The following is a 12,096-nucleotide window of genomic DNA, read 5'->3' as shown; positions in this document are numbered from 1 at the left end:
ACACGCTATCTAGGAGACAAACTAGAAAATATATCCCCTAAAATCGATATTTTTAAGCTTGCCTAACCTCAGGCGTTTAAATAATTCGGTAAAAGCAAAAATGGGTTACGCGAACGAATTAGAGTTCGTTCAAAACAATTTATGCCACGAAGTGACCTTTGCTTCAATGCAGGACATTGAGAAATGACGTCAACGGGAAATATGGATATTTGCCAAAAAATCTCTATTTCTGTGAGCACGACCAACAAAATCACATGACAATTTAACTGTGCGAGTTGTGTTAAAAAATTGTCAGCCATTTCCTCAACCAGATGCTCAAAAAGCGGATTTAAAAATCCTATTGTTAATTTTACCACAGTAGGCGCACAAAGGATTAGAACACAGCTGATCTTTCATCGCGTCGTAGAATCGTAAACCGTAAACAAATCGAGCGACGGGAAAAAGGCGATTTGGTTTTATCAATTTTTATGCATTTATTGCCATCCCTGTCTTAAAGAAAATGCCTGGACGATATCAAGGTAACGATAGGCAACGTACTTTGGACTAAAACTTATCTAGTTTGCATTAGCCGATTTGAATTGATTGTTTGTTCACCGTTCAGTCTTTGATCAGCTTTTAATCATTGTTCAGTTGTTTGCCATGATAACAAATGTTTTTTTAACTCAATGCTGCACCTCATATGGTTTTAGCTGCACAAGAAACATACTTGTCAAAATTTACCTCTCTTGCAAAACTTGTTTGGTGAATTTGTATTTGCTTTTAGTGTCTGATTGGTTCCATAGGAAGTTATTGGCTTCATTGGCTTTTCTAATTTTAGTTGTTATAAATAGCAGTTTGTAGTATGTGGCAATGCAACACATTTGTTTATGCATTTGTCATGTAACACAAGCACAACAGTAGAGCTTTTGATTGACATAGGATGTTTAACAATTAGTCAAATAGGATGAATAGCAGGAACTATCAATGTTGTATTACGAACATGTCGCAGCAGTAATTTGTTTACTATAGCATGTTGCTAATTGAAAACAATGTTCTGCGCTGCAAGGATTTTAAACTTGGTGAAAATTTGTATGTTTTCACCGCTTCAAACAGATGATAGAAAATAGTTGCTGTTTTTTTTCCAAGCTCTGTAAAAAATATGTACAATTTTGGAACAGTTATGTCATGTAGAGCAGTGTAGAAGCTGAGCAAATGCTTGTTACTGTTGATTTTAATCATGTTTTCCATGTTTAGATGTAAAGGAAACTGACCCTCTACTTGGTGCTGGTGTGGAAAGTGGTGCTTTGTACACAGAAGTTAATGCTAGCGGCAGAGAGGACGACATAATGGCTTATCCCAAGGACAAGTGGGTCCTTGTTCAACTTTGATTAACAGCCACAAATATATACATATATAAGCTGCTCAAAAATTTGCACTTACACTTTTACAATGTGTATTCATTTCTTATGACTTACACAGCGTTATAATATCGTATTTCATGATACTAATGCTTAATAAATGCATCATTTGTTGCATGATGGTAACACAAAATAGCAGTTAGTGCTATTGTAGTATTATTTCACAAGTCAAATTGTTTGCTATGATAAATGTAACCACCCTGTTGTTCAATTAATAAGGTTTCAAAGGTTTTGTTTTTGTGCATGTATTTAGGCGAGTAACAAATTGTGTTTCTTCAGGTTTAATTTTGTGTATCTTTCATTCTACTTCTTGGGACTGGGAACCCTCCTGCCGTGGAATTTCTTTATTACAGCGAATGACGTAAGTCCCTATAAGTACATTTTATACTGCTTTGTTGACGTCCTAAACCTTCAACAGATGCCTAGGCATCCCAAACCTTCAAACATTGCCTAAATATTCATTGAGATTTTAAGAGAAAGTTAACGGTGATTCAGGAAAATTCTACTCAATAATGTAAACTAAGTCCAAGTGACATCTGTAAACTGCATAAAGTTACATTACCTGGCATTGTTCTTTTTTCTGACCTTCTGTTAAACAATCATAGTGATTTAACTAACTTAAAACGAACTACTTAATCCAAATGTGTGACTAGCCAAATTCACAGGGCAAATTAGGCTACACTTTGACTGATCAATAAAATGTCTATTTTGCTTAGTGTATAATACCAAGTCTCTTCAAAACCCATATTTTCTGTGGGCTAATCAGTTGGATGTGTCCTGTTAGTATGTTATGAGATTGCTACCTTGGTTAAGGCATGCTTGCTGTTTTTGCGTCTCTAGTATTGGATGTTTAAATTACAAAGCAATGGAACAAATGCCTCTACCTCAAACGTTACGCCTGATCCTAATGCTGAACCAAATTCATCTACCCCTGCTCCTGCGGTGCAATTAAATCAACTTCAAACATTATTCCCGAGTACACTCTCTGTTTGTGCAATGTTGCCTAATGTGATTTTCCAATTCCTCAACACTGTGCTACAGCAAAGGTACGTTTTTGTCGCTTATTGAGTTGAGTTGAGTTTATTTCACTTGGTGAAAGACAACATAGCGACACAAGTGCACTAAAACAATCACCAAGCCGGAAATAGATGCGCAACGTTAAAACATTATTAAGCGCAAAACAGTAAAGGGCACAATTGGTGGATGATATCAAAACACGCTGCAGCTACACCGTATTATAAAGCGTTATGTGACCAGGGCTCACGAGAAAGTGAGGTTGGCGCATTGTTGGTAAACACGATTGGGGAGGGAACATTGGTGGGAGCAGTATTGCAAATATACTTCATAATTTGTGACAATAATACAAGTTTAAACTGTTATGTTTTTGGTTTTCCCAATGATTCTGCTATTGAGTATCAGCTTATGCTTTCCAAGGAAAAACTTACTCGTATTTTTTAACTGTTTCTGTTTTTTTAGGATTAGAGAAAAAGTCAGAATTCTTGGTTCATTGGTGTTTATGATTTTGCTCTTTGTGGTAACTGAAATTTTTGTCAAGGTAAGGTTTGATACAAACATAGTTAACATAATATCTTGGACTTTTTCTGCTTAGTTAACGTGATACGATGCACATGGTGAATAATAGTTAAAATGCCTGCAATAAACAGTGCTTAAAACGATTGATGTTGAATTTCTCTCTTTTTAGATTGACACAAGCAGTTGGAGAGAATTATTCTTCAGTGTAACAATGATCTGTGTGGTGATACTGAACTGTTCATCTGCCATATTCCAATCCAGCGTCTTTGGAATTTCGGCCTCTCTGCCCCCACGCTACACCCAAGCTGTTATGGCTGGGCAGGTATTGAACATTATTTGGCACTGACCAAAATTCAGCTGCACCAATGTTTTATAAACTGAGCTATTTATAAATGAAAAAAGATTGTGTAGAAAAAAAAACACCTTTTATCTGAGACTATAAAGTTTAGTTTCACTTTTGCTTTATAGGGGGTTATTGTTGTGAATTTATTTAATGAGCTTGTAGCACACAAGTTTTAGGTAATAGTGGGTGTGAAGAGTTACCTAAAGTGCATTTTTCTTGCTTTGTGATCACATATTGTTAAATTTTGCTCAACATACGTTTTGTTAAATAGAACCCAAACCACATTGTATAGAAACATAAATTTCTCAAGAAAACTAACAAAATCATTTGTATAGTGCAGATCAAATGCTTTAATAAATTGTGTGAAGATTTTAAATTGGGCTGTATAAAGAAATTTTCAAGCATAAGAGGCTAATCTAAGCTCTTTTAGTCGTTTGTAATGTTATGTGCTTGATTAGTACAAACTTCCCCAAAACTGTATATACACAGAACTTTGAGTGAAAACCGGTTTTGTAACTAGAGATGTACCGAATATTCGGTTTGCCGAATTTATTCGGCCGAATCGGCCACTTTTGCAAAGATTCGGTTTCGGCCGAATAATTTGTTGCGATTCGGCCGAAACCGAATCTTTTACGAACACTCATTTGAAGCGTTATACGTGTTTTTTTCTGCTTAGTACCAACGAAATCGCGTCAATCATTATATTTTTTTAACACATTGTCGCTTTTCCCACTGCAGACGGAAATCAGTAATTCATTGTCGGGTTGGCAATCAATGTTATACCTCACTGAACTAAAATAAGGACGAAACAAAACCATTCTGCACTTATTGCCTGGTAGAACAACTTATGTTTTCATGTCAAACGCGTAGGATACGAATTCGTGTGACGTCATAAATGATTCGGTTGATTCGGCCGAATTTATTCGGCAAAACCGCCGAATATTCGGTTTCGGCCGAATCGAAATTTCGCCGATTCGGTACATCACTGTTTGTAACAAGACCAATGGAATTTAGTTGTTGATATCCATTTAAACATGCTTTTCTTGTGTTACAGGGTATGGGAGGAGTTTTTGCTTCTCTAGCCATGATTGGAGCTTTGGCATGTGAGAAAATGTGCACTGAATCATTTTTCTATCATAGTGGTTAATTTGATCGATTTGTTCACTTGCAGATAGCAGTGACCCTACCAGTAGTGCCTTTGCATATTTCATGACTGCTATTGTTGTGTTGTTTCTCACTGGAGTTTGCTATTCATCGTTAAGGAATAATGTGAGTAATAATGATTAGTGATAGAATTACTACCATGCACACACTAGAAAGTTTTCTGAGATCAAAAAATTCAATCTTAGATAAGCAAGTTTCTCATTTCTTTGTACTTACATCACTGAACAAATGTTGTGCAACATCAACATGTTTTGCAAACATTGTTTTTTATAAATCAGCTGTTGCTGCCAGGCATAATGTATGAACTAATATAGCATTTCCAGCAGTTTATTAACTTTTATTTATTATATTTGCAGTTTCATGTAGACAGTTTCGTTTTATAGTAGCCAGTAGTTTCTGAATTGTGAAATTTAAGATAGTGCCTGAATTTGTGGCTGAGTCATTCTCCAAAGGCAAGCCCCCCTTTGAGCTCTTTTCTCATGAGAAATGCTGAATAATTAGTTGAGTCACAAGTTGTGGCTTAAAATTTTGCTGACACAATAATCCAGTGTCAGCAAAGCCTAGCTTCAGGCAAAACAACAAGAGTTTGACCATTGTGAACTTTTTATAACAGTCTGTGGTGTCATTGTCCAAACTTAAATGACCTTTACTTGATGACAACAATAGTTGGGTGCTGACATTTGATACAAGTGGAATGCCTGTTTTAGTTCACATAATATAATTCACTGGACTATCTATTCTTTTTCCCAACATAAATAAATAATGTTCAAAGTTACACAAAGCTTTAAAAACACTATTATACTTTATTTAAAAATTTTAAAACCAATTTTAAATTTACAAAACGTTTTGTTACTTGTAGAAATTTTTTGCACATCATCGTTCTTCAGGAAGGTCAAGTAGCCCAGATCATAAAGAAGGTATTAGCTCTTGTAGTTTGTTATTTATAATTTCCAGCATAATTTTGATTATTGGATCATTTAGGTATTCCTTCTTTTGTAGACAAATTTTTGCACCACAAAAAATCTTTAGAATTGTTTTACTCATGACACCAAACTTTGAGGGTGACACGAGATGTTGGAACGTTGCGAAAACCGCTGAATATCAGCTTAAATTGCTGACTGTTAGTGCTATTAAGGTTTGGGGAGGTTTTATAATAGCATATGAATCATTAAAAAAATGTCCCTGCCTAAAATTGACTCAATTTCCTGACATTCAGCAAAAGTGCTGGTGCGGGAAGCGGAATGTTTTCCTTTAGCCACAGAATGTTGCGCTCATTTCCCTCGGCGCTGAATGTTTCAGGCGGGACATTTTTTTAATATTGTTAATAGCACTAACCATCAGCAATTTAACGGAATATTCAGAGGTTTAGTGTCAACCGTTTTTTGGTTTCTGCCAACTTATTTGACAAGTTGTCAGACAAAATATTGTATTTGTTGTCAAAATATTTATTAACAAAACTTAATTTGAAATCAGACGCTACCTCCAAAATTTTATTTCTGTAAAGTTCAAATTTTTTTAACAGCACACACACTTTACAACTTTTCGCTGTAAGTGGTTAATAATTAGCTTACGATACTCCCACTCAAAGTTTGCAAAACACAAGTGGGTATTCTTGACCACTTTCAAACTGATAAACAGGTTTTGTTGGTTAAATTACGAAATCCCAGTGGCTCCAAAGTACAGATTATGCAAACCAACACACAGTAAGTATTGTGTAAGATTTTCAAGAGCTGTTGCAACATTTTATTGCAAAATGCTGGGAGGTGTTCCTGACATTGTTTACACACAACAACTGAGGATGACATTGATGGGCAAAACAGATTTTTATACATTACATTGCATTATGAAAAACAGACACTGATTTAAGTGTACTGAAAAGTTTAATATGTGTTTACAAACATAATATTAATTGAAAATTCAAGTTTTAATGTTCCAATTCATACAGCTTCAATAAGTTTATTGTGTCCAAAAAACAAATTTTATAGATGTAGACATTTTTTCAGGAATCAAATTACATCCCTTTGTTAAACTTTTTGTTATTTTTTACATTTTTCCACTTTCTCATTGTATACAAATAAACTATAGTGGAAAAGTTTTCTGGTAACTTTACCCACTTTTAAATATGCATTGGCAATCTATTTGTTTCACATAATTTTAAAAAAGGTCCATAAACAACTTTTGGGTGGGAACTTGGCCGAATAGCCTGGCGCGCCTGACCCATATACAAAACCTGATCGGGTTTCGTCCCCGGGAGTGTCCTGGGTTCGAACCCCGTGAACGACAAAGGGCAATTTTCAGTTCTCGGACTGCCGCCCGATTGTCGATAAATACAATAAAAAATAAATAAAAATAAAACAACTTTTGCTCTTATTTTCATTAGATCACAAGCTTTCACGCCATGATGAAGGTGAAATTTTATGTGAAAACAACGATCATAAACTTGATCATCCAACCAATGAACATGAAGATGCTTGGGTGAAAAAAGAATCAATTGCTGATCAGAAAAGCATAGAAGATCCACTGACTGGGGATTCTGTGCATATTATTGAGGTACGTACAGTGTACATAGAGTCACTTAAAGTTTAGTTTAGCATATTATTGAGGTATGTGCAATGTATGTAAAGTCAGCTAAGCCAAGGCAGAGTCGGCGAACCCGAACCTGAAAGTACAAGCCCAAAACCCAGCCCCAATTCGAATTGTTTCTGAGAGCCTGTTTTGGCCCGAAAGTGTGATTGACTGGCCTATACATTGAAGCCACAGGAAAGATCAAGACAAAAAACACAATAGACAATCGGTCTTGAACTAGGCAGTTTAGGGCTGTTTCACATTAGGTCAGGCCCAGCAACTGGCTACTTAGCTAGTTAAATTTATTCAAAAGATAATGACACAGAGTGTAAAGTCAGGCCCAATTTAAGCCGAAAAAGCCCGGCCCGACTTACAACTCTGAGCCATGGTTTCGGTTTCTTGTCCAAATAAGCTGCTTTTGACACCAAATTGTAGTTTTTTGTTTTAGATGTTGTTTATTTTAGTAGCAACACTTCCAAACAATGTAAAACTATTTTTGTTGGTGAAAAAAATATACCAAAGGAAACCCATGGACAGATGAGCGCTAAAACAATTTTTTTAATTCAAAGTATTGAGACTTTTATTATGCTGCTTTTCTTGAACATAATTACTACATTGATGGAAATTGTAAACTTTTATGCATGGCCCTTGCACTTAAGTTAATCTTTTTGTTCTGTTGAAAGCAAAATCGGTTCATTGTGTACTATATTAGTGCAAGGAATATTAAATAAGCTTAGTGAATATGAACTGTTCACTTTTTCAGCCCAACAATGTGCCTCCATTGTGGCTGATCTTTAAACAAATCTGGCTCGATTGTTTTCTTGTTATCTTTACCTTCTTTGTGACGTTGGCTTGCTTTCCATCTGTCACTGCAAATGTAAGGTCTATGACATCTGGCTACACGTGGAATGGTGAGCATTTATAATAATAAAAATGTTGCTCTTTTCAGCTGATCTTTATGTTTAACCAACGTTTGGCATCACATATAAGATATCATGACTATAATTTGACACACAGAGAAACACAAGCATGAAGCATGAAAGCTGTGGTAACAAGCTTGTGTTGCTGCAAACTAGCATGTATTAATGTGTGTTGTATGTAAAACCACTAACTCTCATATGCAGTAGTGAGTTGGGTCAGTTATGTACATTTGGCCGCAACATCTTTTAACTTGTATAGCTTAGTTGTTACAGCACCAACACCATATGGTTGTGGTTTAAATGTAACCACAGTATAGATTTTAACCAAATGTCAAAGCTACAGTTCATGGCTTTTCAACCTTTTTCTTTTCACAAGAAAATTTCTCCCATCAATGTTTTTCATTGGTAAGAGGCATACTGACAACAAAATGTTACAAAATACCCAAAGGTTGGCCCTTCCACCCAATGTGTTACAGTAATGCAATTTAATATATATTTACCAAATAGTTTGCTGCATTAAACAATTCGTTTGTTATTTACTGGTAAAAGCATGTAAAGAATTCTTTATTTTAATAATATCTTGGTAAATTAATTAATGTGAATAAGTGGACAATATTGCAGAACTTTTATTTGGTTTGGAACTATTAAAAAACACACAATGGTCTTGGCCAAGCAAAACAAAAGATGCCATCTTCTTTTTGACAGTTAATCTTTTATGTTTACCCAAATCTTCACTTCTACAAGGTATAAAAAAAAGTAATGCGCAGTGAAACAAGTTATTACCTAATATGTAACTGTGCTATAACAGTGTGTCACAGGAGTGTAATATAGCCATGTTTTGGTCGTGACGGTATTTTTAAAAACCACCTTCCTTAGCTCTCATGGGATTTACTTGTTGTTTACTTTAGGATGTATTGACTCATGTAGGTTGGGACAGTCTGTTCTTTTCACAACAGCATTCTTTGTTTATGTTTTCTGCAGATATCTACTTCACTCCAGTCTGTTGCTTTCTTTTGTTTAACTTCTGTGACTGGGTGGGAAGAAGTATGGCTGGATACATCCATGTTGTAAGTTACATAACACATTGACTTGTGCAAAAAAAGACCAGATTTTCACTCTTCTTATCAATTTTTACCATCTTCGAAGCATATCAATACCCATGACCATAAAGTGTCTTCAATATAGGCCTGATTGTGAGAGACATTGTACACAACAACTTGTGTGCTAAACAAAGAAGAAAATTGTAGCACAATATAGTCATCTTATTAATCACATAAATCTTTTTTTCATTTTACTTAAGCTGTATTGTTACAACCTGTACTGGTTTGTCATGCATTAATTCATTTGTAATGACAATCGCGGTGTCAAAATGTTTGATTCATAAGCTGACTTATTTTTTGTGTGTAAATTTTTTGATCAAGAACTTTTATGACTAATTTAGCATGAACCGGGCTCAAAAATACTGATTTTAAAAGTTGCTCCAAAACTGTGTTTATAGACTGAAAATTGACAAAACCTGCACCATTTTATGTAATAACGAAGTCTTTTATTTTTTCCAGCCATCAAAGAACAGCCGTGCAGCTTTGGTGATATGTGTATTGTCAAGAGGTGCATTCCTAGCATTATTTGCTCTCTGCAACGTTCAGCCACGAAACACTCCAGTCATATTTACCAATGATATCTTCTTTATCATATTTATGGTTTTATTTGGAATCTCAAACGGACATCTTAGCACACTAGTCATGCAGTATGGACCGTTGTAAGTATTATTTTTCATTTTACTCCAATTTTAAGTACGTGTTGTGTTCAAAAACTGTTGCTTCGAAATGTGTAACATTACACCGTTTGATATGCTGAGTTATTGACTATTGCTGCCCATTAAAAAGTGATTGACAAATTCTTCACAACTTTTTGCTTTTAAGTAGCTGATGTCAGATTGGTTGTTCATAAATATTTCAAACACAGTAACTGTTGCCGGATTATGATCCAAAGCATCATTTGTAGTAACATAAATCATAAAAAAATAACTCGTACAAGAAAAAAGAACTGTGTATATGGCTTGTAATTGAAAGTTATAGATTCCTAAACTCTTTGAATCATACAAAAAAAGAACTTTTACGGTAAAAACTGTGTATATGCCTTGTGATTCCTAACTAACTTTTATTCCAGTATTGTATGGTTTTACTGTGGACACCTAACACATATTTATGATTTACAGACAAGTATCTGACCCTGAGCATGCAAGCACTGCTGGATCAATGTTGGCTTTTTCAATATCAGTTGGATTGTCGCTGGGGGCCGGTTTTTCATTTGTTTTAAGGATGGCAATTTGATAATTGCAAATGACAGAAAAAATAGAACAACACAGTGTTTTTATGGATGAAGAATTTTGTGTCAGCTTGTATAGGAAACATGAGGAGAAATAAAATTACAATTTAGCATTGCTTATGGAGAAGTTCACATTTGTTCATTGTTGTGTTGTTTTGTTAAAAACTTCACTGTCTTGTTTTTAAAGGTTTACAATTGATCCACAATTTTTAATGAAGTTTTATCAGTGTGTATAGTACAACGCATTTCAAAGGTTTGGTTTACCTTTAATAAATGTGTTTTTGTCACAGATGTTATTAGCCAGGGGTTGGTAACCCTTTAATGCAATTTATTTGCTTTTTTGAAATGGTAAAGTCTTCTTGTGTCAACATTTTTATGTGTAGAAAGCAAAATTGTTTGCATTAGAAGAATATTACACCAAACCACTTAAAACAAGCAGTGTAATACTTCACATTTTTTAACAAGTACTTGAATATGAATACATGTTAATTGGGGTTGCCAACCTCTGCAAATGTCAACTTTCCTCAGTTAATTGCATTCGAAATATCGCAATTTTTCACATGCCTCAATTTTCAAACTGTTGCTGCATTCTTGATGAAAAATTTGAAACATTTCAAAATAACTAGTGCCCAGTAACTATACAGTGGACTCATTCGTTTTAAAGTGCTGCATATCGTTTGCTGATTTTGTAAGCCCTTATTGCAATTGCAAAACTTAGCTTGCTTGGCTGATTGAAATTTACATATCACTTTTTATGTGTGCGTAACTAACTGTTGTACATTTTGCATGAAACACTGGTAATCCCATTGAAAATTCTTAATTTTAGGGTGCTTTCCAGGCTGCAAATAACTGCTACAGTAGTTATGTTTTGTTTGAAGCACTTGAAATCCTGTAAAAAAATTCAAACTCTGATATCTAGACCTTGTGCTACTCTAAAAAAAAAACGTTCCATGAATTCTCAAAATTTGCAAACCCCTGACCTCAAAAATGTGCCGGCATTTTTGGTGCAAAATGCAATTCCTAGTTTCATGGTAACTTGTTGCTTTGTAAGACTTGATTTTGTGATACAAAGTTTATGTGAAATGTAGGTTTGTGTAAAGCTTATGGACAGTGTTGTTGTTGTAACTTTTGTTACACTGCACCCATTGTGTGATCTCCTTTTCGTGATTAATTTGTGCTTTCGGGATGTTTTTTTCCTGCAGATTTACAAACGTGATCTTACATTTACAATGTTCATTTTTTTATAATTCTCAATATTCTTGGCAGAAAGTTATTTTTTTCTTTTCCTTATGTACACTGTTTGCAATTTTTGTGCTTCAAAATTGCAAAAAAATGCACATGCAATTTTAATCACCCAAGAACAAATTGTGTAGCTGCTTAAGATAACTAGTTGTGAGAAATGGTCAAAATGCTGATGAAAATTTTTTAAACCCTAACTCTTTCCTTGGAAATTCCTCGAAAAATATTGCTGCAACCTACTCTTTATTCCAAACTTGATCAAAATAATCTTTAAATCATTTGTTTCATTGTGCACCATAATTACGTACATTTGTCTTTGACACTGTTTTCAAACTCAATTTGTGAAATATCTTCTGTTTGTTTCGTGCAAATTCAACTGTGTTTATCAAATGTATAATGTTAAATATAATTAAATACACCATTCATTAATTACACACATCCAAAAAATTATAATCAAACTTCCTTCTTTTGTATTTAGATCTCTATGTTAATATGTCAGGTGTCTGAAATTATCGCTTTTGTAAATCAGTTCATAAAAGACTACGCCAAGCATCAATTTTTCAAGACTCAACTTGGAGGCAACTTACTGAAGGTTGGTTGTAAATAA

General features: G+C 34.5%; 1 protein-coding gene across 1 annotated transcript; it reads left to right on the top strand.

Annotated features, from left to right (window-relative positions):
• The first annotated feature begins 143 nt into the window (after positions 1-143).
• LOC145215152 (equilibrative nucleoside transporter 1-like) lies at positions 144-11,968 on the top strand. Its single transcript, XM_080083808.1, has 14 exons — positions 144-518; positions 1,234-1,345; positions 1,677-1,758; positions 2,238-2,443; positions 2,874-2,952; positions 3,100-3,252; positions 4,328-4,376; positions 4,445-4,542; positions 5,297-5,354; positions 6,818-6,987; positions 7,766-7,913; positions 8,904-8,989; positions 9,482-9,681; positions 10,141-11,968. The coding sequence occupies exons 1-14, from the start codon at positions 500-502 to the stop codon at positions 10,253-10,255; spliced, it is 1,575 nt and encodes a 524-aa protein (XP_079939934.1). The 5' UTR covers positions 144-499; the 3' UTR covers positions 10,256-11,968.
• Positions 11,969-12,096: the final 128 nt, after the last annotated feature.

Source organism: Phallusia mammillata, chromosome 2 (assembly GCF_965637545.1).
Source record: "Phallusia mammillata chromosome 2, kaPhaMamm4.hap1.1, whole genome shotgun sequence".
NCBI classification, from domain to species: Eukaryota; Metazoa; Chordata; class Ascidiacea; order Phlebobranchia; family Ascidiidae; genus Phallusia; species Phallusia mammillata.
This window is presented reverse-complemented; position numbering and strand designations above follow the sequence as displayed.